Raw genomic sequence first — 26,910 nt, 5'->3', positions numbered from 1 at the left:
CTTCAGTTAAGGAATGGGTGGCAAAATCAAAAGGGCCATAAAGGAACAAAGATTCTGTTCACAAGCAAATATTCAAAGTAAAAGAAAGGTAAAAACATCATAATTTTGTTTTTAAATAGACCGTTTTAAAAACTTTTCCCCTGGGGCACCTGGGTGGCTCAGTTGGTTAAGGGTTTCATGCTTGATCTCAGAGTCGTGAGTTCAAGCCCTGAGTTGAGCTCCACGCTAGGTGTGGAGCCTACTAAACAAATAGATAGATAGTTTTCCCCTGAGGCACGAGACGCTTTTTTAAGAATTATTAATTTTGGGGTGCCTGGGTGGTTCAGTTTGTTAAGCATCTGTCTTTGGCTCAGGTCATGATCCCAGGGTCCTGGGATTAAGCCCCATGTTGGGGCTCCCATCTCTGCAGGAAGCCACTTCTCCCTCTCCCACTCTCCCTGCTTGTGTTCCCTCTCTTGCTGTCTCTCTCTCTCTCTGTGTCAAATAAATAAAATCTTTTTTTTTAAAGATTTATTTATTTATTTATTTGACAGAGATCACAAGCAGGCAGAGAGGCAGGCAGAGAGAGAGGGGGAAGCAGGCTCCCCGCGGAGCAGAGATCCTGATGCGGGGCCCAATCCCAGGACCCTGGGACCATGACCCAAGCTGAAGGCAGAGGCTTTAATCCACTGAGCCACCCAGGTGCCCCTAAAATGCTTTTTTTAAAGATTTTATTTATTTATTTGACAGAGAGATCAAAAGTAGGCAGAGAGGCAGGCAGAGGGAGAGGGGGAAGCAGGCTCCCTGCTGAGCAGAGAGCCTGATGTGGGGGTCTCGATCCCAAGACCAAGACTATGACCTGAGCAGAAGGCAGAGGCTTAACCCACTGAGCCACCCAGGCACCCCAAATAAATAAAATCTTTTTTTTTTTTTTTAAAGATTTTACTTATTTGACAGACAGAGACCACAAGCAGGCAGAGAGGCAGGCAGAGAGAGAGAGGGGGAAGCAGGCTCCTCGCCGAGCAGAGAGCCCGATGCGGGGCGCGAACCCAGGACCCTGGGATCATGACCTGAGCCGAAGGCAGAGGCTTAACCCACTGAGCCACCCAGGCGCCCCTAAATAAAATCTTTTTTTAAAAAGTATTACTTTTATCAGAATAGAGGCGCCTGGGTGGCTCAATTGGTTAAGTGTCTGCCTTTGGCTCAAGCCATGATCCCCAGGGTCCTGGGATCAAGCTCCACTGAGCAGGGAGCCTGCTTCTCCCTCTCTTCCCTGCTACTGCTCTCTCTCCCTCCAATAAATAAATAAAATTTTAAAAAAAATTTTATCAGAATAAAAATGAAGTAGTAACCATTAATTCCTTTTATTTTAGCACTTGCTACCTCAGAGATTCATGGGAAGTCCTTATGTCTCCACTTTGTGTTATTGTTGTTAGAATATTTTTTTTAACTCTTTAAAAAACCTTTTTTAAAAGTGGGAGAAGCAGGCTGCCTGCCAAGCAGAAGCCTGATGTGGGGCTTGATTCCAGGACCCTGGGATCATGACCTGAGCTGAAGGCAGATGCTTAACAACTGAGCCACCCAGGCGCTCCTATTTTATTTATTTTTTTCCTACTTTTTTTTTTAAGATTCATTTATTTTGGGGCACCTGGGTGGCTCAGCCAGTTAAGCATCTGCCTTTGGCTTGGGTCATGATCCCAGGGTCCTGGGATCGAGTTCTACATCATGCTCCCTGCTCAGTAGGGAGCCTGCTTCTCCCTCTCCCTCTGCTTGTGATCTCTCACTCCCTCTGTCAAATAAATAAGTGAAATATTCCAAAAATTTAAAAAAAAAAACCAAACAAGGATTTACGTATTTATTTGAGAGACAGCATGCAAGCACAAGCAAGAGGGGCAGAGGGAGAGGAAGAGAAAGCATCCCAAGCAAACTCCCCGCTGAGCACAGTGCAGGGTTTGATATTAGGACCGTGACATCATGACCTGAGCTGCAACCAAGAGTCAGACCCTTAATGGACTGTGCCACCAAGGCAACCCTTTACATCCCCACTTTGGACAGACTGATCAAACAACAGTTAATCAAAGCACTGAGGATGCCTTTTCTCTTCCCCAGGGGAAGCCTCTCCGTTTGGTCACAGTCATCTACTACATAAAAATAACCACAAATAGGAAAAAGAATAGAGAGAAGGACAGGAAATTCTCATCACAGCTGAACAAACCTCTACCATTTTAACATAACACAGACAGCATTATGGACTTGTTTGAACCAATGGAAATTTCCAGTAGAGGGAAAAATACATTACCAAAATTAAAAATAAATGCCCAATTATTAAAATAAAATAGGACAGCTAGTCCAGCTCTAACATTTTATACCTCTACTTCATCTTCGTGTGTAAGTCAAAAACAGAAGAAATTTGTACTCTGTAAATGACCTATGACAAGAGTAACAAGTGCTTTTTTTTAAAAAAACTACCCTCTAAAACAAAAACAAACAAAAAATAATCGGTGTTATGGATACTTATTGGAAGAGCCAAAGAACTAGAGCAAAAAATTAAAAATAATATATGCTGTGCATTTCCAGGAATGAGAGGTAAAACACGTTCTACCAGAAGGAGAAGTTAAAGACAATTAGGGTTCATTTCCCCCATTCCTATAAAATAATTCACTGTTCTTATCTGTGAATCTTCAAGGATCTACTACAGCCACTCTCTACCTTTGCTCAGACGAAAGACAAATCACTAATTTCCAAAAGGCCTCGCCATTTCAAGCTTTCAATCAATCTTCATAGCCAGAAAAGCTGAAGCATCCGTCTCCTTCTGTCCTTTTGAAAGAAGTTTCACCTCTTCCAAAAGCTGTGGCTAGAAAGCCATTTTCTCTCTCTAGAAGCACAAGGTTTAACTCTGTCATCTGCTTTGTCTACCCTAAATAACAAGAAGAAAAACAACAAAGCCTCTGGAGTGCTCCTTCAGCCTCTCAGAAAAGAACCAGCCACCTCTTGGGCTCTAGCACAGCTGCTTCTGTCTTTCTCTGAGAGACACTCCACCCTGGAGGTTCCACAGGCAGGATAACAAAAAGTGGGAGCTGAAAAGCTGCTATACGCTTATCTGACCTCCAAAATAGAGACTGGGCCCTAAGGCAACCAGAAACTCCCTTGCAAAAGAAAACTTTTTCACAATTTAAAAATAACAAATTGTATTTGCACATCCCTCATTGTGCAGCCATCCCAGCTTGTGTCAAACTAGTTTTCTCCACTCTTAATAAAGCACATTGGTACCAGCTGTGTTACAAGTCAAGCAACGTGAGTGAGCTATGTTCTGAAAGCATTTAACAGATTGGCCCTCTGTTCTCTATTTCCTTCCTCTTGAGTAGGAGCTACACACCATTTGTAAAAATGCCCAAGAGTATGGTATTTTTCCTACACAAGTCTGATGGCTAATTAGTCACATCACAAACTGGTATTTTTTGCACATGATCTACCGAGCCTACGTAGAACGGACATATGTGCCTACTGGGGTTTTACAAACAATACGCTTCGCCTTGACAAAGAAATCAATCATTCCACTAATAACGGTAAGGTAATATTGCTGGTGATTCAGTACCATCGGCATAGCACCTACAATTTACAGTTTTCATACACAATCTCAATCACATACAAGATCCTTGCAATAGCCCACTGAACCACTGCATCTTTCAGAGGTTCAGAAAGGTTAAGTGGGACCTGCCCAAGGTTATCTATCAGCTTTATCAATGGTGGACGTGGTTTCGAACCTGTCAGACTCTAAGCCCCTAGCTTTTTTCTCTAGATCCCTCCCAGCTTTAAACGGAGGGCTCCTGACTCCCATCCTCCACCCAGAAAAGCCCATGACTTCGGGCGACCGGCCCTTGCCTGCCTGGATCAGAGTTAGCTTCCTCAGCTCTGGCAGGGCTTTCATCCTCCACCACCCTCCCCCCGCGACCATTCTCTGAAAGAAGCGGAAAGGGAGAGGCGACCGAAAGCTCCTGGGGGAAGGGACGATGACAAACGGGGAAGCGCGGGACACTGCCCCTGCCGTGGGCTCCTTCACTTAGCAGCACTCACCTCCTTCCCTCTGCCAAGCTGTCCAGCCCTGGCGCGGGCGATCCGGCCACCTATGCCCCAAATTCTCCCATCGTCACCTCAAACTGTCCCTCCCCCACGCCCCTTCGCCTCCGACAGGCAGAGCCTACCCCCCTGCCAAGTCGAGGTATCCTTCCACCAGGCCACCCCTCTTCTCTCCCGCCGCCCACCCCTCTTCCACCATTACTCACTGTCGGTGACTGGGCCCGGCCCTCATGGCTGCTCCGTTGCCGCCCGCCGCCGCCACCGCTGCTCCACGCCCGGCCCCTCAGTAGCAGCCGCCGCCGTCGGGACTCGCCGGGAGCCGCACATGCGCCTGCGCAACCTGGAGTGCCGGGGCCCTCTACGGACGCCCGCGCTTGCGCAGCCCGCGCCGAGGCGTCTTCTTCAGTGCCTGATGCCCGGGACCCCCGCGTCTCAGGTGGACATGGCTGCTGGCGGCGAGGACTGGTTAGGCTTACAGGCTGTGGCGGCTGACCCCAGGTGCAAGGCCTCCGGATTACCTTGCCTACGTTACTAACGCTTGGACCGCGATGTTCGTAAGGAACCATAGACATAATGACACTTTTAAGATTCTAGATCCTACTTACACATAAAGGCCTGAATGCAGGTGCTCTGAGGTGACTGATAATGAACTTGGGATTTCTTTCAAGAAGACGATCACATCTAGAATACACTGGGGCTAATGGTGTAAGAGGCAACTTTTACACCCCAGAATACACTACGGGCCAGGAGGTGCTCAGAAGCCCCAAGGATCTTGGCAAGGTGGTGACCGCACTAAAACTTCTTTGGGACACTGCTAAATTCAGTCTGTTTATCAAGCGCATACCGTTTATTGGACAAAAATATTCTAGGCATCTCATATGTGCCATCGAGGGACCTGAAGGCTAATAGTCCCCTACTTTCGAGCTCTCACTATGAAGCCTGGCCCTTGTGCAAATTGTTAAACAAAAACTAGACCTTTAGGGGCGCCTGGGTGGCTCAGTGGGTTAAGCCGCTGCCTTCGGCTCAGGTCATGATCTCAGGGTCCTGGGATCGAGTCCCGCATCGGACTCTCTGCTCAGCAGAGAGCCTGCTCCCCTCTCCCTCTCTCTGCCTGCTTCTCTGCCTACTTGTGATCTCTGTCTGTTAAATAAATAAATAAAATCTTTAAAAAAAAAAAAAAAAAAACTAGACCTTTAGCCCATGGAAACCCAACCATCAGCTCCTAGACCACTGTGCTGCCTTGCCATAGCCAAACAACAGACTAGGCTTAATTGAATCTTGGAAATTCACTACATACTTGACAGCGGAGGGCAGTGCACTGCAATAGAAAGGAAGAGGAGACACAGGAATCAACTCTCTCCTTATAACCATGACCCCCATTCCATCTCCAGCCCAGCCTTCCCTCTACAGTTCAGAGTTTGGAAATCTAGGAACCAAGATAGAATGTAAGGCAAAAGAAGATCAAAGAGGAGAAGGGGAAGGCGGGGAGCAGTTCCATTCTTTCTGTGAAAGGTGTTAAATTCTTTGTACTTTTGGGGAAAGTAAAAGCTACTCCTAATGCCAGGATCTGATATGAATGTTTAAACTCCTAAGATTAAGGAAATTTTTTCCTCATTTTGGAAAGAAGCAAGAATAGGCCCAACAGTAAAGTTTGAGAATGCTAAAAATGGAGTGTCACTAGTATTATTTATTACAGATTATTAATTAAGAATGCATATGGGGGGGAGCCCGGGTGGCTCAGTGGGTTGAGGCCTCTGCCTTCAGCTCAGGTCGTGATCCCAGGGTCCTGGGATCGAGCCCCGCATTGGGCTTTCTGCTCGCGGGGTGCCTGCTTCCTCCTCTCTCTCTCTGCCTCTCTGCCTACTTGTGATCTCTGTCAAATAAATAAATAAAATCTTTTTTAAAAATTCATATAGGGGCACCTGGGTGGTGCAGTCAGTTAAACGTGTGACTCTTGGTTTTGGCTAGGTCGTGATCTCAGGATAGTGAGATCGAGACCCTCATGGGGCTCCACACTCAGCATGGAGTCTGACTGAGATTCTTTCTCTCTCTCTCCCTCTGTCCCTCCTGCTCATTCTCCTCCCTCTCTCTAAAATAAATAAGTCTTTTTAAAAATACATATAATGGAATTCTCAAATCACTAAGAAATGAAGGCACCTAGGAACTGAAGGATTTTTTACTTATCAGATGCATGTGACTTTTACATAAATAGCTATATGTTGCTGTGGGAAAACACTGTACAGATAGCATAATTCAGTTCCCAGAAAAACAAATCTACACAAAAGTGCTTGCCTCATATATGAAGTGCCTCCCAATCTCTTGACATACATAGAGTAAGATGCAACTGCTGACAGAGTAGGGTGGTGGGGCCCGGGACCAATCCCATAAGCTAGCTCCTGACTTGGAAGAGTTGTCTTTACTTGCAAAACTATTACCCTTTGGAACGAGAACACATTTGGCACCACAGGGAAATCTAAGAGCCAGAGGGAGGAAGAATTAATATTGACACTATGTTCAGATGAATGGATGTGTTAAAAAAAAAAAAAAAAAAAAACAAAGCCGACCCCAAAGTTTCCAGAAACTGTATTTTCCTAATACTACCACCACATGAAGTCCTCTGTTGGAATCTACGTGATGATGACATATCTTTTCTGTTTTGTTTTATTTATTTATTAAAGGAATCTCTATACCCAGTGTAGGGCCCGAACTCACGACCCCAAGATCAAGAGTTGCACATTCCTCCAACTGAGCCAGCCAGGTGCCCTGACAGCATACATGAACCATACGGGTCTCCTGAACCATTTCCCTACTTGAATTTCTTTTTTTATATGGATTTATTTATTAAGCTCATTTATTTATTTATTTTTAAGTAATCTCTACAGAGCGCCTGAGTGGCTCAGTCGTTAAGTGTCTGCCTTCGGCTCAGGTCACAATCCTAGGGTCCTAGGATCAAGCCCCACATTGGGCTCCCTGCTCAGCGGGAAGCCTGCTTCTCCCTCTCCCACACCCCCTACTTGTTTTCCCTCTCTCACTGTCTCTCTCTCTCTGTCAAATAAATAAATAAATAAAATCTTTAAAAACTCTACACCCAATGTGGGGGGCTCAAACTCATAATCAAGAGTCCAGCTAGCCAGGCACCCCAAACTACTTGAATTTCTTACCAAGGGCAGAACAGCAGACCTTTTTTTTCCTGCCAAGTATCGACACACTATATCCAATGATAATCATTCAGAGAACCACCCCTACTCCATTTCCAGACCCTGTGATTTGGATGAGGTCACTCTGAGCATAGAACACATTTACATAACCCAGACCTAAGTCATTCAGCACATAACATCCTCTAAGCTACAATCATTGTTTCAGGAATGGGCATGTAACCCCGTCAGAGCCAAAATGCACATGGAGAACGTTCCTTCAGGGGAAATCTGTTGCTCTTTCCAACTAAAACCGGATGTGAGAACAAGATGCTGCAGCCATGTTGACACCACAAAGGTATGCCAATCTATCTATAGAAAGAATAATTTATTCACTCACTGAGCAAAAATCTAATGAGTACCCATGATGTGTTAGACACTGTCATAGGTGTTAGAGATACAGCAGTGAGTAATATGTATTGTCCTTGACCCCACAGAACTTACAGTCTAGTAGGGGACATCTAATAACAACAACAAATACTTGAATAACATTTATTATGTGTCAAGCACTGTTCTAAGTCCTTTATACATATCAGTTCTTTTCATCATCACATCCCTATCCCTATTTTATAGATAAGGAAAATGAAGGAGATTGAAGGAGAGAGAACTAACTTGCCCTGGTCACAGTAAATAATGGGACTGAAAATCAAACCCAGGATATCTGGCTCAATAATCTTTTTTTTTTTTTAAGATTTTTTATTTATTTGACAGAGAGAGAGATCACAAGCAGGCAGAGAGAGGGGGAAGCAGGCTCCCCGCTGAGCAGAGAGCCTGATGCGGGGCTCGATCCCAGGATCCTGAGATCATGACCCAAGCTGAAGGCAGAGGCTTAACCCTCTGAGCCACCCAGGCGCCTCTGGCTCAATAATCTTTGTGCTCAATCAAGATATTATAAACTGTCTTATCACAGGAGGGGAAGAAAAAAATAAGCGTCCTCAGAGAGAATTTATTTTTTTTAAAGATTTTATTTATTTATTTGACAGAGAGAGATCACAAGTGAGCAGAGAGACAGGGAAAGAGAGAGAGAGGAGGAAACAGGCTCCCCACTGAGCAGAGAACCCGATGTGGGGCTCGATCCCAGGACCCTGAGATCATGACCTGAGCCGAAGGCAGAGGCTTTAACCCATTGAGCCACCCAGGCGCCCAACAGAGAGAATTTAATCAGTCATGGAAGGAACGACCAAAGGAGACACCTGGAAGTGGGAAAGAATACCAGGCAATTGGGAAACTGAAAAAAATTCAGTTAAGCTGAAAAAGAGGAATGACAAGAGTTGCGACTAGTGGAGGCGTGTGGCTGACTCAGTCCAAAGAGTCCCACATTGAATGTAGAGATTACTAAAAATAAATAAACTTTATAAAAAAGCAAAACAAAGAGAGAGGAATCTAGCAAAGTAAGCCAGAGCCACATTACTTTACACTTTTTTCTGAGGACAGTGAAGCAAGGGAGGGACTTGTTCAGACTGGGGCCAGTCTTACCAAGTAAGACTGTGAAGACTCTTGACGATGCTCCTATAGCATTTCAGGCATGCAAGAAAATCATTGCAGGTAGTGATAAATGCTGTGAGAAAAGGACATTTAAGCTGAGACCTGAATAGGAAGCAGAAGCCAAATCTAGAACATAGGAGGCAGGAGCAGCAGATATAAAGGCCTTGGGGCAGAAATGAGCTTGGTATATTCAAGAAACGACGGGAAGAGGGATGGCTCTCCCTCGCTCTCAAACAAATAAATAAAATCTTTATTTTTTTAGGGTTTTATTTACTTATTTGACAGAGACACACAGAGAGCACACAAGTAGGGGGAGCAACAGGAAGAGGGGGAGGGAGAAGCAGGCTCCCCACTGAGCAGGGAGCCGATGCAGGACTCGATCCTAGGAACCTGGAACCTTGACCAGAGAAAAGATAGCCGCTTAATGACTGAGTCACCCAGGTGCTCCAAAAATAAAATCTTTTAAAAAGGGGGGAGGGGGGGGCGCCTGGGTGGCTCAGTGGGTTAAAGCCTCTGCCTTCGGCTCAGGTCATGATCTCAGGGTCCTGGGATCGAGCCCCGCATCGGGCTCTCTGCTCAGCAGGGAGCCTGCTTCCCTTCCTCTCTCTCTGCCTGCCTCTCTGCCTGCTTGTGATTTCTGTCTGTCAAATAAATAAATAAAATATTTAAAAAAAAAATAAAAATAATAAAAATTAAAAAAAGGGGGGGAGGGGCGCCTGGGTGGCTCAGTGGGTTAAGCTTCTGCCTTCAGCTCAGGTCATGATCTCAGGGTCCTGGGATCAAGCCCCACATCGGCCTCTCTGCTCAGAAGGGAGACTGCTTCCCTCCTCTCTCTCTGCCTGCCTCTCAGCCCATTTGTGATCTCTGTCAAATAAATAAATAAAATCTTTAAAAAAAAAAAAAGCCGGGGTGGGGAGGCAGAGGGAGAGGAAGAAGCGGACTCCTCACGGAGCAGGGAGCCCAAGGCAGGGCTCAATCCCGGGACCCTAGATCATGACCTGAGAGGAAGGCATACGCTTAGCCCACTAAGCTACCCAGGCATCCGGAGATCAAGCATTTTTAAAATAAATGCTGATGAGAGGAATACAGTACAGAGAGAAATTGTCTCTATAGAAAAGAAAGATTAAAACAATTAGCTTTAAGATAAGGACATTTATTGGGAGCCTCCATTGTTCTAAATCCTCCATTGTTCTAAATCCTAGATTCAAATGAACACATGGTATTAGGTAGACGTGTTTATCATTTTCTTCTTCATTTTACAGATGAAAAAACTGACATTTGGAAAGTTGAAATAACTTGTCCAAACTCGCACAGCTAAGTGGCAAGTTGACCTACGAACTGGCGCAGTCTATTTCACTTGATTAGCCTCTCCTAATCTCACAAAATACATTTCCCTACAATATCCTTTGAGGGAAAATCTGGGGGAAAGAAGAGAATTAACAAAGCACTTTGACACATTTCCTCTAAGTTTTTGTGTTATCCCAGGGATTCTTCCGAGGTGTCCTCTATTGCCAATGCTGTAGTACTTGGTATGTGTCCTTTGGGTGATCTTGCGTTTATTTAATTAAGCTCTTCAACCACCATTTAACCTGAAATTGCCCTTCAACCTAATTACAATTGAAATGGCATTTCACCTTACTCTCCATGCAAGATTCATCTTTTTCTGGTTGCCAGCCGCCCTGTATTAAGTGGTATTTTGTTCTTTGGGCACCCATATGCCCAAAGAACATCCAGAATATCATGTTCCAGAAAGGGTGTTTCTTCCGCTAATAGAGCGGGCAGACTGAAAGCTGGAGCCTGGCGCCATTTGCAAACCATCAGTGCATTTAGATGCCCAGTCTCTGTCAATCCCGTGTCACTCAGAGCTATTCTGGACACTCAGCCTCCACTCCAACAGCAGCCCAGTCAGTTGGTTCCACCCTCCCAACAATTCTCCCCTCTCTGTCCTATACCAACAATTTTCTCCTCTCTACCTGGTCATTGCCATGAGCAAACAAAAATCTTTGATCTTAAAAAAGAAAAGAAAATCTTTTCTTAACCCCACTTCTCTCCCCCTCTTCTGTTACCACTCCTTTTTGCTCTGCTCCCCTCAAAAGATGCATATATTTTTTTCCCCTGGATTTTCTCAATTACCTCTCCTCTCATTCTCTCTCTATTTTAAGATTTTATATATTTGAGAGAGAGAGCAAAGCAGGGGGAGCAGCAGGTAGAGGGAGAGAGAGAAGCAGGCCTCCCACTAAGCAGGGAGACCCATAGAGGGCTCCATCTCAGGACCCTGGGATCATGACCTGAGCCGAAGGCACACACTTAACCGACTGAGCCATCCAGGCACCCCTCTCTCTCTCTTAAGTAAGCTCTACACCCAACTCAACACTGGGCTCAAATTCACAAGCCTGAGATCAGGTGCTGCATCTGAACCTGACAGTCGCCCCATCTTTCATTCTGTCTTTAGGTTTTCACCTAGACCATGCTACCTGAACTGTTCCTGTCAGGTCTCTCTGTCTCTCTGTCTCTGTCTCTCTCTCTCTCACACACACACACACACACACACACACACGCACGCATACACACACGGCCTCCAGGACACAAGCCCTGTGACAGAGATTTTTGTCCATTTTTGTCCATTTTGTCCATTTTGTCCATTTTGTCCATTTTCTTAATTCACGTATCCCCAGCACCTGTACACGGCCTGTACACAGCATATGAATAAATCCCCATTTCTCCAACAACCGCAACATTTCTCTCTCAATTTCAAGAGTGTGATTGAGAGACTTCAAGGATGATTAAGGGTTAAGGGCACAAAACGACTAAGATACATCAAGCTCCACAGGCTGCTAAGGCAATCTGGGGGACTACGCAGCTTCTCCTCTCTTTACAAAGCCTCTGGTTTTTCCTCAGAAAGGAATGGCCTTAGGGAGAAGATAGTAACGGAGGTTCATAGATGGGAAATCGGGTCTACTGCTCCTCAGGAACACCGACCCAGGGAGTACTCCCTACAGGAGGCTCACATAAAGCAAAGGTGCAGACTGTCGGAAAACGCGGCCCACCGCTAGTACAAGCCAGGGAGATACTGGGAGAGAACCTGCAAGCCTGAAACCAGAGAGAACTAAAAAGACACCCATTCCGGCTCCCAGGACCTTCCCTCCTTCGATGCATTTGTTTCTCCAGCTGGGAGAAGTCGGAAGCTAAGAGAAAAATTTCTGCCGCTTGACCTCATGGGAGCTGTAGTCTCTCAGGGCTCGAAGGGCCTTTTACAAAACTTCGGCAGGAGGCGAAGAAAACAGGATATTTATGGGAGTCCAAAAGGATCATTATGTCCACGCAAACTCTAGATACACATTTCTTCCTTTCCCTTAGCCTTGGTCAGTCTCCGGAGCAGTTTCTCCCCCAGCCCACCTCCAACATCCCCTGTATTTCCGCACTCTGGGCCAATCTAGCATTCCGCTCGCTCGCTTTTCCACCGCCCTATCCAATCGTAGGTGAGTTCCTGGTCAGTTCCCGGAGTGCCTTGCGGCTGTAATGGCTGCTCCCAGCCGTCGCGCGGCTACGCTGTTTCGGGCGGTGTCAGGGGTCCGGCAGTTGGGCCCCAATGCCGCGAGGGAGCGGGGGGTCCGGCTCTCCTCGCTCTTTGACTGTCAGCGGAGGTGCGTGTCCTGTTTCGCGGGCGCTGCCTTCTCTGGTCCCCGCCTGTCCTCTGCCTCTCGCCGTTATGGCCAGAGCTCAGCCTTGGACCGCTTCCTTGGACTCTCTCAGCCAGACAGTTCGTTGACTTCTCACCCTCCCGGCGTGTCTATGCACAGAGGTAAAGCGCCCAGATAGGCTTGTCCCGGACTGTCACCGTTTTAGCGAAAACGTGAAACTTCTGGGTCGGGGAAACTCCTCGGTCCCTGGGGATATCATCTTTGGTTCTATATTATGTAAAACGACCTTGAGGCCCCGAGAGAGAGGCGAGCCTTGGAGTATATCACAGGAGAGAGATACCACGTTCTAAGAGTTGGGAGCCAGAGGGAACCGATGTGGTCACAATCAGAGACGCTCACAAAGAGCAGGAGATTGAAGGGACACGGGCAGGGTAGAATTGTGGCTCTCTGTCCCGAGATGGGAAGCGAACTGGATCCAATAAGTGCCCCATCTCCTTGTCAAGAGACTGAGTTACACCTAGGAAATAGCACCCTCTGTTTCTCAAGTAGCATAGACTACACTCTGGTAGGGAGGCTGGACACAAAAACTGGTCATGGTAATGCAGTATTATAAGAAACTAATACTTAAAAACACTGAGAAAGCTTGCAGAGCCTTTATAACACCCTTAGTAGGGTAAGATTGTCTGAGCTGGAGGGATTTCTGACTTTATCTGTTCTGGCTGTGCTTTCACACGTGTACACATGTACATACATTTATCAGGGACAACTACACAGTACAGTTCCACACAGTAATTGAGTATTAAATGCCAGGGATTGTGTTGATAGTTTTTGCAAAATTGCCAATCGTCAGAAGGTTTTAAGTAAGCATTGTTAATATTATCTCCCATTTTACATGTGAGAAAACTAAGGAGCTTAGAGAAGTTAGAGAATTGAGAAAATCATATAAACAAATGAATGGGCAAACAGTCTCGAAGCCAGGTCTCAGCTTCAACCTGGTACACTAAGTTTGTATTCCCTATTTCCTTTGTGGGCCAGTAGGACTGAGTACCTGAGAGGGGATCCAGATTGCATTACCTGTCACTTCCTTCCTGCCCCTACCCCACACACAGATGAGCAGGATCTCCTATTGGTCCATCATCCCAACATGCCTGAGAACCCCCGGGTCCTACGAGTCGTCATCCTGGGTGCCCCGAATGCAGGGAAGTCAACACTCTCCAACCAGCTGCTGGGTCGGAAAGTATGCTGCATCTTTGACACCCCCTCCTACCCCGCCCCTTTCATCTGTCACTTTTTTCTGTTTCTTCATGAGTTGTCCCACAGTGATCTGGGAACTCAGCTGGGACTTCTTTGTTTTTGGCAGGTGTTCCCTGTCTCCAAGAAGGTGCACACCACTCGCTGCCAAGCTCTGGGGGTCGTCACAGAGAAAGAGGCCCAGGTGGTGGGTACCTTCAAAGGAAGTCCAGCAAACTGGACAGTGGGTGAACTTAAGAGGGTCTCCCTTACAGTTAGACCTGAACAAAATGTTTAGATTCACTTTCTTTTTTAAGATTTATTTATTTATTTATTTGACAGAGAGAGAGAGAGAGAAAGATCACAAGTAGGCAGAGCAGCTGGCAGAGAGAGAGGGGGAAGCAGGCTCCCCACTGAGCAGAGAGCCCCATGAGGGGCTCCATCCCAGAACCCTGAGATCATGACCTGAGCCAAAGGCAGAGGCTTAACCCACTGAGCCACCCAGGTGCCCTAAGATTCATTTTTCTGAGGGAAGGGGGTCTCCTCTTTCATTAGGCCTAGTGCAGTTCTCTCTACTTTTCACCCTCTGGCTTCTAGTCAGAAAGATCTATTTCCCTCTTTACTCCTTCCTAATCTTCCATATATTCACAGTCACCATCTTTCTCTTAGATCCTGTCTAGAATTAAAACAAAGCTGAAGGGTAAAAATCTAAAGTCATCCTGTCCTAGAGTGGGTGCAGTTTCCTGACATCAGTGGTGGCCTTTCTCTCACTCGCTAGTCATAATTATTCCATCTTGGGGGGTGGGTATCTCTCTTTCTTGATTTTAGATTCTACTTGACACCCCTGGCCTCATCAGCCCTGTTAAACAGAAAAGGTAATAGCTGTGGAAACAGGTTTGTAGAGGGAAAGGTGTTGAGGAGAAGGTGGGGAGATTCCACCATAAGGTCTGGAAAACCCTCTTATCATACCCTATGCCTCATTAGGAGTATATCAGTCATAAGACCCTTTCTGACCTATGTTTGTCTGTCCCTCAGGCACCATCTGGAGCTTTCTTTGTTGGAAGATCCATGGAAGAGCATGGAATCTGCTGATCTGGGTTAGACTCATGATGGGAATCTGAAGCCCAATTTACATGGTCACGGTCTCTTGTTCCTGGTAGTTTGGGGGTTGGGGGTTGACCCAGAGCCCATATCATGGACATTTTGGGGGGTGGGGAGAGAGTGGTCATATATTTGTCCTGTTCCCCACCCTGCCAATTTCTAGTTGTGGTCCTTGTGGATGTCTCAGACAAGTGGACTCGGAACCAGCTCAGCCCCCAGGTGCTCCAGTGCCTGACTCAGTTCTCCCAAGTCCCTAGCATCCTTGTCATGAACAAGGTGAGCACCACCTACTTGATGAAGGGGTCTACTCTCCTCTGTGGGGCCCATCTCGCTGACCACACACCCTCTGCCCATCCTCCATGCCCAGGTAGATTGCCTGAAGCAGAAGTCCGTTCTTTTGGAGCTCACAGCAGCCCTTACTGAAGGTGTGGTCAACGGCAAGAAGCTCAAGATGAGGCAGGCCCTTCGCTCACACCCTGGCACTCCTTGCCCCAGCCCAGCAGCTGAGGGCCCAAAAACCCAGTCTGTGGGAGGCCCTCAGAGGATCGGCTGGCCCCACTTCCAGGAGATCTTCATGTTGTCAGCCCTAAGCCAAGAGGATGTGAAAACACTAAAGGTCAGTTAGCCTTGACCAGAGCCTGGCCTTTGATTTCTACCATGTGAAGACAAGCCTCGGAGTTCCTCCTGGTAGTGAGAGTGAGTAGGAAAGTCTTGGTTGGGACTGAGCTGCCCACCTGTCCCTCTCTGTACCCACAGCAATACCTTCTGGCACAGGCCCGGCCAGGACCCTGGGAATTCCACAGTGGAGTCCTCACTAGCCAGACGCCTGAGGAGATCTGTGCCAACATCATCCGAGAGAAGCTCCTAGAGCACCTGCCCCAGGAGATTCCCTACAGTGTGCAGCAGGTGTGGGCACAGTGAAGGAATTTGGGGGCTTTTCACCAGGCACAGCACCCAGGACAGGACACCTGGGGCCTGGAGAGCTAGGAATACGGGTCTGTCTGACTAATCATGATGTCTCCCTGTACAGAGGACAGTGATGTGGGAGGAAGGGCCAAGCGGGGAGCTGGTGATCGAACAGAAGCTTCTGGTGCTCAAAGAATCTCATGTGGTAAGCCGGGTTAGGCTTGGAGAAAGGACCAGGGCATTAGGCAGGGGTTCTTCCTCCACTTCTCAGGAGCCCCGAGAGCAGCCTTGTGTGTGTGTGTCTCTCTCTCACCCCACCCTCAGAGGATCCTGATTGGTCCAAAGGGGCGCTTGATCTCCCGGATTGCACAGGAGGTGGGCCGCGATCTCATGGACATCTTCCTCTGCGATGTTCAGCTGCGGCTCTCTGTGAAGCTTCTCAGATGACCGCCCTCTGCTACCTCTCCCATGGCATCCCAGCCCGAGCTGCTGGCAGGAGCCACTGACCAGGATGGCCCCTGCTCAGAGATGGGGTCTGGTAAGAGGCATGGGCACTGCCTGATGGACTGACTGGCTGGCATGGCCTTAGTGAGTCTGCCTAGCCCCTGCCTGACCACATCTGTTGGAGGAAGGAACTTAGCTCAGTTACGGGGTCGTGCCTCTGCCTGGGATCCCAGCTGCTTAGGTCTAGAAGTTGGCTCTTTGGTAGAAACAATGCCACTCTGCTTCTGGCTGGCATCGAACCCAGAGTTTCTCCCTGAGTTGGCAGTTTTAGCAGAGAGGGCTTTTTCCTATCCCCTCAGTTCCTCTACCTTAAAGCCACGCATAAGGACTTGTGGGTCCTAAGGGAGATAGTGCCACTCGCCCCATCCCTCTCTCCAGGCTCGAATGCTAATAAAATTAAAAGACAAGCATACTAAAAAAAAAAAAAAAAAAAAAGACAAGCATACTGGTTCTCATCTTTATTTCTTTAGAACAGGAAAGAGAAAACCCATTCCCTCACCTCCACCCTGTTGTCTGAGCTGGAGTCTCCCTCCCTTCCAGTGATCTGCTCCAGGGTCCTGAGCTCTCTTCTTGACACATATTCTGGGTACAGCAAGAGAACCGTTACCATTACTAAACTCAGTAATGGTAACGGTTTCCTCGCCATCCCCAAGTGTCCCAGCGGTCAGCAGGCTGTGATAGTTTGAGCGGCGAGCCTGGTGGGTTTGCAGCATCCCCTGCCCTCCTCATCTGGCTCCAGAGCTGTGGGGACCCGGACTAGTACATCATCTATACTGTAGTATCTCATTGCAAACTTACAGTATATGATGATATCCCAGCCAGGGCCCCGCAGCAGGCACAGGGAGCATGGCTTGGAGAGCACTGAGGCAGGGAGAGCCAGGGGCTGGGGGCAGAACAGGACCGGTTGGTGCTGGACACACAGCACTCCCCCCTCCCTGCTCCATAGCTTCTGAGCCAACAGCTCCTTGATGGCTGTGGTCAAGGTCAGGTAAGGAAGGGGACTGGCCAGGAGAACCCTGCAGAGCTAGGGTCTGTTGAGATCTCCCTGGGGACCCAGTGTCGGAATTAAAGAAGCCAGAGACCATGATGAGGCAGAAGTTTCCCTCAGGTCAGACAGGCCCAGAAGAGGGTACTCACCTGGAGCTGGAACTGGAGACCTGGAGGCCTTCAGGGGTGAGGAGGCCCTGACCCTGCCTCTCCACTCAAGCTGCCCGCCTTTTAATCCACTGGCCCCTCCCTTGGGTGGGACACTTTCCCGGGTTCTAGAAAGCCCGGCCTCTTAACCCTTTCCCTGCTGGGCTCCTTGGAACAAGGGTGACAGGCCACTCTATCCAGTAGGCCCTTTCTCCCATAGATTTTATAGACCTTGCTAAGGCTAGGGTCTACCTTTCAGTCCTGTCCCCTTGAAGTCGATCATCTATCTGCCAGGCCTGGGAGGAGGAAGGACAGCCTCATCCCATCCTTTAGGGTTTCATTGTTGGCCATAGCCAGGTGCCGGTTGTTTTGGCCATGGCACTAGTGTGGTGGCAGTGGAAATGTTAGTTGAATCCTATAAAGCAGGAAGGGTCCTGAAAGCTGGATTCCTGGGGCAAGCTCTGGCTTAAATTTCAGTTCCTGGGCCCCTGCCTATGTTTATGCAGAGCCCAAGGAGGGTAGACCTAGGCTACCTCTGCCATGCAAGCTCCCCTGGGTGGAGGGGTCCTCTGCTGGGTCATTTGAGGGCAGGGGGATTCAAGCTCTTCTGAGAGCCAGCATAAGAACAGGTAGGGGACTGTTGAGAGCTCAAGCCACTTATAGTGAGAGCCTGGCAGTATTCAGTGCAAGATTCCTAGTGTAGAAACTTCTGAGGAAGCTGGTGGGGGAGGTGGGGTGTCTGTTTATTTCATTTCATTTTATTTTATTGTATTTATTTTGCCCCCAAGATTTTATTTATTTGAGAGAGAGAGTGAGAAAGAGCATCAGAGGGGAGAGGATCAGAAGGAGAAGCAGACTCCCCACTGAGCTGGGAGCCCAATGTGGGACTCATCCCAGGACTCCAGGATCATGACCTGAGCTGAAGGCAGTTTGCCCAACCAACTGAGCCACCCAGGCGCCCCTCATTTTTAAAGATTTATTTATATGAGAGAGAGAGCATGTGCTTGTGATGTAGGGGCAGGCAGTAGGACTGGGGGGATGCAGGGTAGGAGGATCTAAGGGAGAGGAAGAGACTCTCAAGCAGATTCCCGGCTGAGTGCAGAGCCCAATGCAGGGCTCAACCCCACGACCCTCGGATCACATCCTGAACTGGAACCAAGAGTTGGACACACAACTGACTGAGCCCCTCAGGTGCCCCGCAACTATTATTTTAGACCCCCCATTCTGGGAGACACATCTGCTGCTCTGCTCTCTCCCCTTCTCCATCCTAGACAATCTGGTCTGTGTGCTGGGAGGCAGTTAGACCCCAACTCTGCAGGGGCAGATGAGGCCAAGATGGGGAGTGGGAGGAGAGACCAAACCTTTTGGTTCCTGGAAGATGTTCTACTTCCTGCTGCCACAGAATGTTGGCACGTGGTCTTCCCCCTGGTTTTGGTTTTAGCATTTATTTATTTATTCATTTTTAAAGATTTTATTTATCCATTTGTCAGAGAGACAGAGTGGCAGGCAAAGGCAGAGGGAGAAGCAGGCTCCCCACAGAGCAAGGAGCCTGATGCAGGACTTGATTCCAGGACAGTGGGGTCATGACCAGAGCCGAAGGCAGCTGCTTAACCATCTGAGCCACCCAGGCATCCCGGTTTTTGTTTTTTTTATATATATATATATATATATTTTTTTTTTTTTTTTTTAAGATTTTATTTATTTATTTGTCAGAGAGAGACACAGAGAGAGAGAGAGAGAGAGTGCGAGCACAGGCAGACAGAGTGGCAGGCAGGGGCAGAGGGAGAAGCAGGCTCCCTGCCGAGCAAGGAGCCCAATGCGGGACTCGATCCCAGGACGCTGCCTGGGATCATGACCTGAGCCAAAGGCAGCCGCTTAACCAACTGAGCCACCCAGGCGCCCCATTAATATATTTTTTTTAACTTTATTTTTTTTAAAGATTTTATTTATTTAATTGACAGAGATCACAAGTAGGCAGAGAGGCAGGCAAAGAGAGAAGGGGGAAGCAGGCTCCCCGCCGAGCAGAGAGCCCGGTGTGGTATTCAATCCCAGGACCCTGGGATCAGGACCGGAGCTGAAGGCAGAGGCTTTAACCCACTGAGCCACCCAGGCACCCCTAGTTTTTATTTTTTATTTGAGAGAGTGCAGACCAAGAGAGAGATCATGAGCCAGGAGGAGGGGCAGAGGGAGAGGGAAAAGCTGACTCCCCACTGAGCAGGGAACCCCTACACAGGACTCAATCCCAGGACCCTGAGATCATGACCTGAGCCAGATGCTTAACTGACTGAGCCACCCAGGTGTCACTGTTTTTGTGGGGTTTTTTTTAAATTTTGTTTTAAGATCTCTGTAGCCAACATGAAGCTTGAACTTACAACGCCAAGATCAAAAGTTGCACGCCGGCCTGACTGAGGCAGCCAGGCGCCCTGCTCTTCCCTTTGGCACAATCTTCCCTCCTTTATCATCTAGTTAACTCCTGTTCCTCTTCATATGTAAGTAACCCTTCGGCAGGGAAGTCTTCTCTGGCTGGTTAAATCTCCCTATTATGGGCTCGTTTATTTGTGTGATTAATCATTTAGGCAAATAATGACAGGCCTGGTTATTGGCCGATCATGTCAAATGTCTGACAGGGAGCTAAACTGTTGATGTGATGTTGGGGAGGAGAAAAACTTTGGCCTGGGGAGGAAGGCAGACAAAATTGTAGCTCTTAGGCAAGTCTTTTTTTCTCAGACCCTTCCTGTTTTCTGTGTAGACAGTAACAGCCATCCCCAGTTCAGAGCTGGGAACTCTGGTGACTAGCTACCTGCAAAGCACTTAGCCAAATGAAGCAGCCAAATGCCCCTCATGGAATATTCTTGAAAGCTGCTCAAGGCCATTGAGAGCCCAGGTTTAGAAATAAAGGGCCCTGGAACAACAGGCTGGCTCAGTTAGTGGGGCATGCGACTCTTGACCTTGGGGTTGTAAGTTCAAGCCCCACACTGAGTGTAAAGATTGCTTAAAATAGGGAGGACTGGGTGGCTCAGTGGGTTAAGCATCTGCCTTTGGCTCAGGTCATGATCTCAGGGTCCTGGGATTGGGCCTTGCATTGGCGTCCTTGTCAATAGGGAGCCTGCTTCTCCCTCTACTCCCTGCTCATACTGTCACTATCTCTGTCTCTCTCAAATAAATAAAATATTTTGAAAAATAAATAAAATCTTGAAAGAAAAGAAAGAAAGAGAGAGAGGAAGGAAAGAAGGGAGAAAGAAGAAGGGAGGGAGGGAGGGAAAGGAAGGAAGGAAGCAATTCTAGGCCCCGAATGACACTCCGTCCCCTGCATCCAGCTCTGTGTCCTTGGACCGAGCACTCTCAGGTTCAGTTTTCTTGTATGTACAATGGGAGCAATCCATACCTAGCTCCTGTGGGGGTGACCAGGGTCATGACAGTGCTCATCAAACTCCCAGGTTATGCACCTGTGGAACCAATGTCCATGTCCTTCCCTTCTTTCCTCTGTCTCATTAGCTGTGTGACTAGAGGCAAAGTGCCACTTCTCTGGGCTTTGCTGTTAACACATAGTTCACCAAGTTGTAAGAACTGAGAAATGTGGCTGAGAAACCTTTCTGGCCCTCTAGCCAGGTGAGAAATTATCATATGTCTGCTCCTTGCCCCCTTTCCTGTCCTGCGACCCCTCCTACCTCACCACCTCTACTCAGAGACCTCATAAGCAGGTCAGGGTCCTTTACCAGAGTAAAGGCTTCATGCAGCGAAGCCAAGATTTATGCCACTCATTGCCTAGGCTCCTGCCTGGTCTGTGCTTAGTCCTAAGACCAAAGGTGAACATGGGCAGAAACCAGGGGTCCTGAAGGTAAAAGAGAGATATCTCAGCCCGCCAGAGATTCTGTGGCTGTGGCCCTGGCTGGGGTGGAGGGTGCTCTCATCAGGGTGTGGGCTGGAGTAGAGTCTGAGCCTGGGTGGGGTAGTCTGGGGACCATGATAAGCAGGCTTGAGACTATCAGGGTGGTGTCACTTCTTATCAGGAGCCTGCAGATGGCACAGTAGGACCTGAGGACACTTCCCGCCCAGAGCTGTCTCCTGGATGGCCCCCCTTCCATCCCTTTGCCTCCTTAGAGCCCTTCCGGAAGTCATATGGAGACTCTGCACCTTCTCCCTGGCCAGCATGGGGGTGGGGGATACAATCCATTTCCTTGGGCCTGGTCTTGCATTCTAAATTTTATTTATTTATTTGAGAGAGGAAGCACAAGCAGGGGGAGCAACAGAGAGAGAGAGAGGGAGAAGTCAGGGCTAGATCTGAGGACCCTGGGATCACGATCTGAGCTGAATGGAGACACTTAAACGACTGAGCCACCCAGGTGCCCATGACCTTGCATTCTAACAACTGTTGCTTCAGATTAGGAGTTCCATGGCTCTCCTGAGGCCATTGTGGACTGGTCTGGGACCTTAACCTTCTCATGTCTAATTCCAGTCCCTGCATGGGCAGCAGCTTCGAGCCCTTGACTCTTATTTTGATCTTCTTTGGCTGAAATCCTTAAACAGTACGGTGAATGACAAAGTTAAGGAGGGTCAGATCTGCAAGAATCCTTCAAAATCATGGAATTCGAGTAATCCATTCATAGAGGAGAGGAAGCCGAGGCCCAGAGAAGGGGAATGAATCACCCCCAAAGCCTCAGGATTCTGTCCACCTCTCCACACCTAGGAACCCATGTACAGCAAAGCAGGTACTCCCAGATACACAGACACATACAGCATGTGGAACAGACACACGTGCACAGCACACATGTGCAATGCCCGCAGATACACAGACACACAGAAATACACAGCGCACATATTTAAAAAAAAAAAGAGTCAGCTAGTAAATTGCTCTTAATCCCCTCTTCCTCACTCTTTGAAGTTCCATGGAGTTGACGGTTGTGCACAAAGATGGTGGCCAAGTCACAGGGTCACTAGTGTCCCACTCACAGTACAATCAGCAGCAAAACTCATCCTGGAACCAAGGACTAAATGAGAAGTTCTGGGAGGTTCTTGCTTTCCTGTTTTGCTTTACCTACAGGGGATCAAAAGCGAGAGGCTGCCTAGGAGCTCAGCAGGTGTAAGAAAGAAAAGCTGAAACACGGTTCTAATCTCCACTCTCTCTGTGATGGACTGGGGCTTGAGATCTAGGGCAACTATCAGAGATGACGGCTTGGTTTCATCTTGGCCAGCCTGTGAAGCTTCCCCTAACCCTCCCCGACACCTGTTCCCTTGTGTCCAGGCTTTGAACCTGCTCTGTTTCCCTCATTACACGGAGAATTCATCTGATCCCTTATTTGTCCTCAGTTACCCTGGGAGAAGGCACCTTTGGAATCTTCTCTGTGGCCCCCCCAGCCCTCATGGGTCTTGTCCTGCAAGGTGCTCAGAGAACACCTTTGCACTGAAAAGACGCTGCTCCCGCAGATGGTGCGCGAGTTCCCGCCGTGCGCCCTCACACTCAGTGCCTTTCAGCCCCATGAGTGAGTGTACGTGTTGAAGATCAAACAGGCACAGTGGAGTCCTAGCCCTGGCTTCTGGGGGACTTTGCCAATGTCCATCCATCAGTCTCCAAAAGGTGACTACATGCCAATTTTATTTGTTTGGTAAAGACTATTTTCAAGTAATCTCTATATCCAGTGTGGGGCTTGAACTCATGACCCTGAGATCAGGAGTCGAGCACTCTGCTGACTGAGCCAGCCAGGCGCCCCTATGGGCCAATTTTATCGTAGAGAAATTGAGGCTCCTGGAGTAAACGCGTGGCCTGCATGAGCGAGTATATTGGGAGGTGAGGCAGGACTTCAGTTCTGCTCTCCAGACCCCAGGCCCCAGGCTTTGTGCACAAGCTTGCTACGAATGAGGTGGATTTTGTGTGTGTCTCTGTGGGGACTTTTTGAGTTGGGTTTTTTTTAAGATTTTATGTATGTATGTATATTTTTAAAGATTTTATTTATTTATTTGAGAGAGAGTGAGAGAAAGCATGAGAGGGGAGAAGGTCAGAGGGAGAAGCAGACTCCCCTTGGAGCTGGGAGCCCGATATGGGACTCGATCCTGGGACTCCAGAATCATGACCTGTGCTGAAGGCAGTCACTTAACCAACTGAACCACCTGGGCACCCCTATTTATTTATTTGAGAGAGAGAGAGCTTGAGCAGGGTGAGGGGCAGAGGGAGAAGCAGACCCCCTGCTAAGCAGGGAGCCCCATGCAGGACTCAATCCCAGGACTCCAAGACCATGACCTGAACCGAACTGAGCCACCCAGGCACCCCCAACTTTTTGAGTTTCAAAGGAAAGAGAATCAGACCTGAGTTTTGGCACTTACCAGTAATATGTTTCTGAGCCTGTTGTCTCATTGCTCTGAGCCCTGGTCTCCCCATCTCTAAAATGGGGATGACAGTAATACCCACCCCACAAGACCCTGGGAAAGATTCGGTGAATGAATGTGTGTGAAGCCTCAGGATGCCCTCCTCGCTCCCACTTGCTCTGATTCTCCCACCTGTCTAACCCCTTTTTGAACTTCTTCCACAGCTGCTCCAGCCAAGTAATAATCCTCCCTCTTCTGGTTCCTGCCGTTTGTGGACCAGGCCCCTATGTGGGGTTCACCAGCCCTGGACTCCCACGCCATCCTTGGCTTAAACCAGAGCCTTAGCCTGTATAGTTTCGGGTTTATGCCTTCGAGTTGCTTTTCTTCCAGACCACCTGCCCCAGGGAGGGACTCAGAGCCCTCAGGGAAAAGCATAGCTCCAGATTTGTCAGACCCTGGACTCCGCTCCTCCCTGTTGGGTAGCCCCAGCCCTTGCCTGCCCTTGGAGCCTTGGCTTTCTTATCAGATACATGGGCTTTAAACGGCTTCTTTTTCCAAGATTGGTGTGCAGATGGAATGAGATAGTAGAGGTGGAAAGTTCTAGGTAGAGTCTGGCTCCCATATCCTAGGAGCTCCACAGATGTGGGATTTCTTCCCTCCTGGCTTTGCAGCGGCCTTTCCCTTCTGGCCCTCCCCAGCGTGGCAGGAACCATGGGCATGTGTGCTCGCCCAGACGCCTATGCTGGTGCCCGTAGTAGGGTACCCCTTGCACCCCTGCCCAGACACACACTGAGTCAGAAATAGAAACTTCCCAATCAGGGGCACCTGGGAGGCTCAGTGGGTTAAAGTCTCTGCCTTCAGCTCGGGTCATGATCCCAGGGTCCTGGGATCGAGCCCCGAATTGGGCTCTCTGCTCAGTGGGGAGCCTGCTTCCCCCTCTCTCTCTACCTGCCTCTCTGCCTACTTGTGATCTCTGTCAAATAAATAAATAAAATCTTAAAAAAATAAAAAAATGAGAAATCTACTTCAAAAAAAAAAAAAAAAGAAAGAAACTTCCCAATCAACATCTCCCTAAGTCTGTTTATTCATCAGCTCCCACTTCCTAGTCTCTGGATCAGTGGGAACCCCCACGTTCGGACTGGGGCCCTGACCTACGAGGCCTGCAGGCACAGTCCTGAAGGTGGCTATCGGGTGGGAAAGGATCCCCAGGGAGCCCGAGTGTCCCTCCCTCCTCAAATCCTTCCCGCCATCAGCCAGGCCCTTACTTCCCTCCCTGCCAGGACAACCTGTCCGCCTCACAGCTGCTGTGGAAGAGATAGGCAGCCTGGATTATCAGGCCAGACAAGGCTCCTTCTGACAGTTCCCCATGGCCTCCCCGCCCCCTGAAAGGCAAAGGTTCCAGGGCCCTTAACTCCCTCTGTGCTGGGCCCTCAGGCCTAGGGACTGGGAAGAGCAGGGAAGGGGGTAGGCCTCTGCCCCCCCCATAACCAGTTCCCAAGACCAGAATCATGAGCACAAGGAAGTGGGGTACAGTATCACCTGTGTCCTCCAGGAGCCCAGTCTACACACTGGGCCCTCTCCAGCCCGTCCTGGATCCATGGCAGCCTAGGAAATGAAGGGACAACCCACCCTGGGGCAGGCCATTAAGGGCTTAGGCCAAAGGCTCTGTACTCTCTACCTCTCTACTCCCCCTTCCTGAGGCTGGTTCCAGGCTCTGGGACCCCTGGCTTCAGCAAAGGTCCTGATACATCATCCCTCTCCTTCCTCCCTCACATCATGGCTGCTTCCTCCTCTGCAGGATCCTTTAAGCCCCTGTCAGCTGGTCCTCTGTTTTCTTGCCGACTGCCTTTTTCCGGGTCGCTCCTGTCATCTCCTCGGGCTAGCCGCAGTCCCAGGTACTAAGGCTAACCGGGACCGAGTCCTAGTCAGTCCCCACTGCAACTCCTCCAGGCCTCCCTTTCCTGAAGTCCAGCAGGAAGGCATGAAAAGAGCAGGAGCATGGAGTCTGGGAGTCTGGCTTGCAGCCTTGGTTCAGGCTTAGACACCATGTGACTTGGGCAAGTTCCTTGAATTCCAGGCTCCTCTGTGTCCTCATCTGATAAAACAGAGGGCAGGAGCTCTTTTCACAGGGTTGACTTAGGGATTAAATGAGTTAAATATATGTGTGTGTGTGTGTGTGTGTGTGTGTGTGTGTATACACATATACATGTATAATTTTAGTAATCAGCTAGAAAACAACATTAATATCTGAAAACATGGGGTGACTGGCTGGCTTAGCTGGTAGACCATGCAACTCTTGATCTCAGGGTTGTAAGTTTGAGCCCCATGTTGGGTGCAGAGATCACTTAAAAATAAAAAACATAGGGGCACCTGGGTGGCTCAGTGGGTTAAAGCCTCTGCCTTCGGCTCAGGTCATGATCTCAGGGTCCTGAGATCGAGCCCCACATCGGGCTCTCTGCTCAGCAGGGAGCCTGCTTCCCCCTCTCTCTCTGCCTGCCTCTCTGTCTAGTTTTGATCTGTCAAATAAATAAAATCTTTTAAAAAATATATTTTAATATATAATATTATTTACTATACAATATTAATATACAGTATAAAATATATTTTAATATATTATATATATTTGTGTGTGGGAATGTGTGAGTAAAGCGATAGAAGTTTATTAAGTAAGGATATAGAAAAAGCTTTAAAGAGTGAGAGATGTCCCGACAGGGTTGCCCTAAAATATATTTTTTTAACGTTATTTATTTGAGATGGGGAGAGAGAGAGAGAGGACAAGCAGGGGGATCAGGAGAGAGAGAAGCACCAATGTGGGGCTCCATCCCAGGACCCTGAGATCATGACCTGAGCTGAAGGCAGATGCTTAACCAACTGAGCCACCCAGGTGCCCCAAAAGCAGTATATTACCAGAATATTCCTAGGAGCTTCCTGTGTCCTCTCTCAGTTGCTCCCCTTTTCCTGTCGAAAGGTGACCTCCATTCTGACTTCTAATGCCATAGATTAGCTCTGCTTGCTTCTTGGACTTCAGATAATGGAATGATACACTATGTATTCTTCTGCCTGGTTTCTTTGGTTCAATGTTATGTTTGCAAGATTCAAATTGTTGCATGTATCAATAGTTCATTTTTATTACTACATGGCATTCAAAGTCATGAATATTCTACACTTTACTCATTCCACCATCCTTTTTTTTTTTTTTTAAGATTTTATTTATTTATTTGACAGGCAGAGATCACAAGTAGGCCGAGAGGCAGGCAGAGAGAGAGGGAGGGAAGCAGGCTTCCTGCTGAGCAGAGCGCCTGATGTGGGGCTCGATCCCAGGATACCAGGATCATGACCTGAGCCGAAGGCAGAGGCTT

The 26,910-nt window shown here is 48.4% G+C and overlaps 2 protein-coding genes and 1 long non-coding RNA gene across 4 annotated transcripts in view; 2 read left to right on the top strand and 1 right to left on the bottom strand.

Moving 5' to 3' along the window:
- The window catches only part of FAM222B (family with sequence similarity 222 member B), an 80,213-nt gene extending 75,834 nt beyond the window's left edge, over positions 1 to 4,379 (bottom strand). The window contains exon 1 of the mRNA XM_080825305.1: positions 4,263 to 4,379. The gene's annotated coding sequence lies outside the window, so the exon portion shown is untranslated. The remainder of the gene's footprint in view (positions 1 to 4,262) is intronic.
- Positions 4,380 to 4,492: 113 nt separating this feature from the next.
- LOC308357673 lies at positions 4,493 to 10,102 on the top strand. Its single transcript, XR_013968224.1, has 3 exons — positions 4,493 to 4,610; positions 7,420 to 7,548; positions 9,998 to 10,102. It is a non-coding gene; the product is annotated as an uncharacterized lncRNA (long non-coding RNA).
- A 2,132-nt stretch (positions 10,103 to 12,234) lies between these two features.
- Positions 12,235 to 16,531, top strand: ERAL1 (Era like 12S mitochondrial rRNA chaperone 1). Of its 2 annotated transcripts, none has more exons than XM_080827297.1 (10): positions 12,235 to 12,537; positions 13,486 to 13,613; positions 13,737 to 13,814; positions 14,435 to 14,481; positions 14,642 to 14,703; positions 14,871 to 14,983; positions 15,075 to 15,323; positions 15,464 to 15,613; positions 15,738 to 15,818; positions 15,986 to 16,531. In XM_080827297.1, the coding sequence occupies exons 1-10, from the start codon at positions 12,255 to 12,257 to the stop codon at positions 16,058 to 16,060; spliced, it is 1,266 nt and encodes a 421-aa protein (XP_080683423.1). In that variant the 5' UTR covers positions 12,235 to 12,254; the 3' UTR covers positions 16,061 to 16,531. The 2 variants fall into 2 exon arrangements, with proteins under 2 accessions (XP_080683423.1, XP_080683422.1); XM_080827296.1 differs by having other exon boundaries at positions 15,938 to 16,531.
- The last annotated feature ends 10,379 nt before the right edge of the window (positions 16,532 to 26,910 follow it).

This window comes from Martes martes (genome assembly GCF_963455335.1).
Source record: "Martes martes genome assembly, chromosome: 16".
Taxonomy (NCBI): domain Eukaryota; kingdom Metazoa; phylum Chordata; class Mammalia; order Carnivora; family Mustelidae; genus Martes; species Martes martes.
This window is presented reverse-complemented; position numbering and strand designations above follow the sequence as displayed.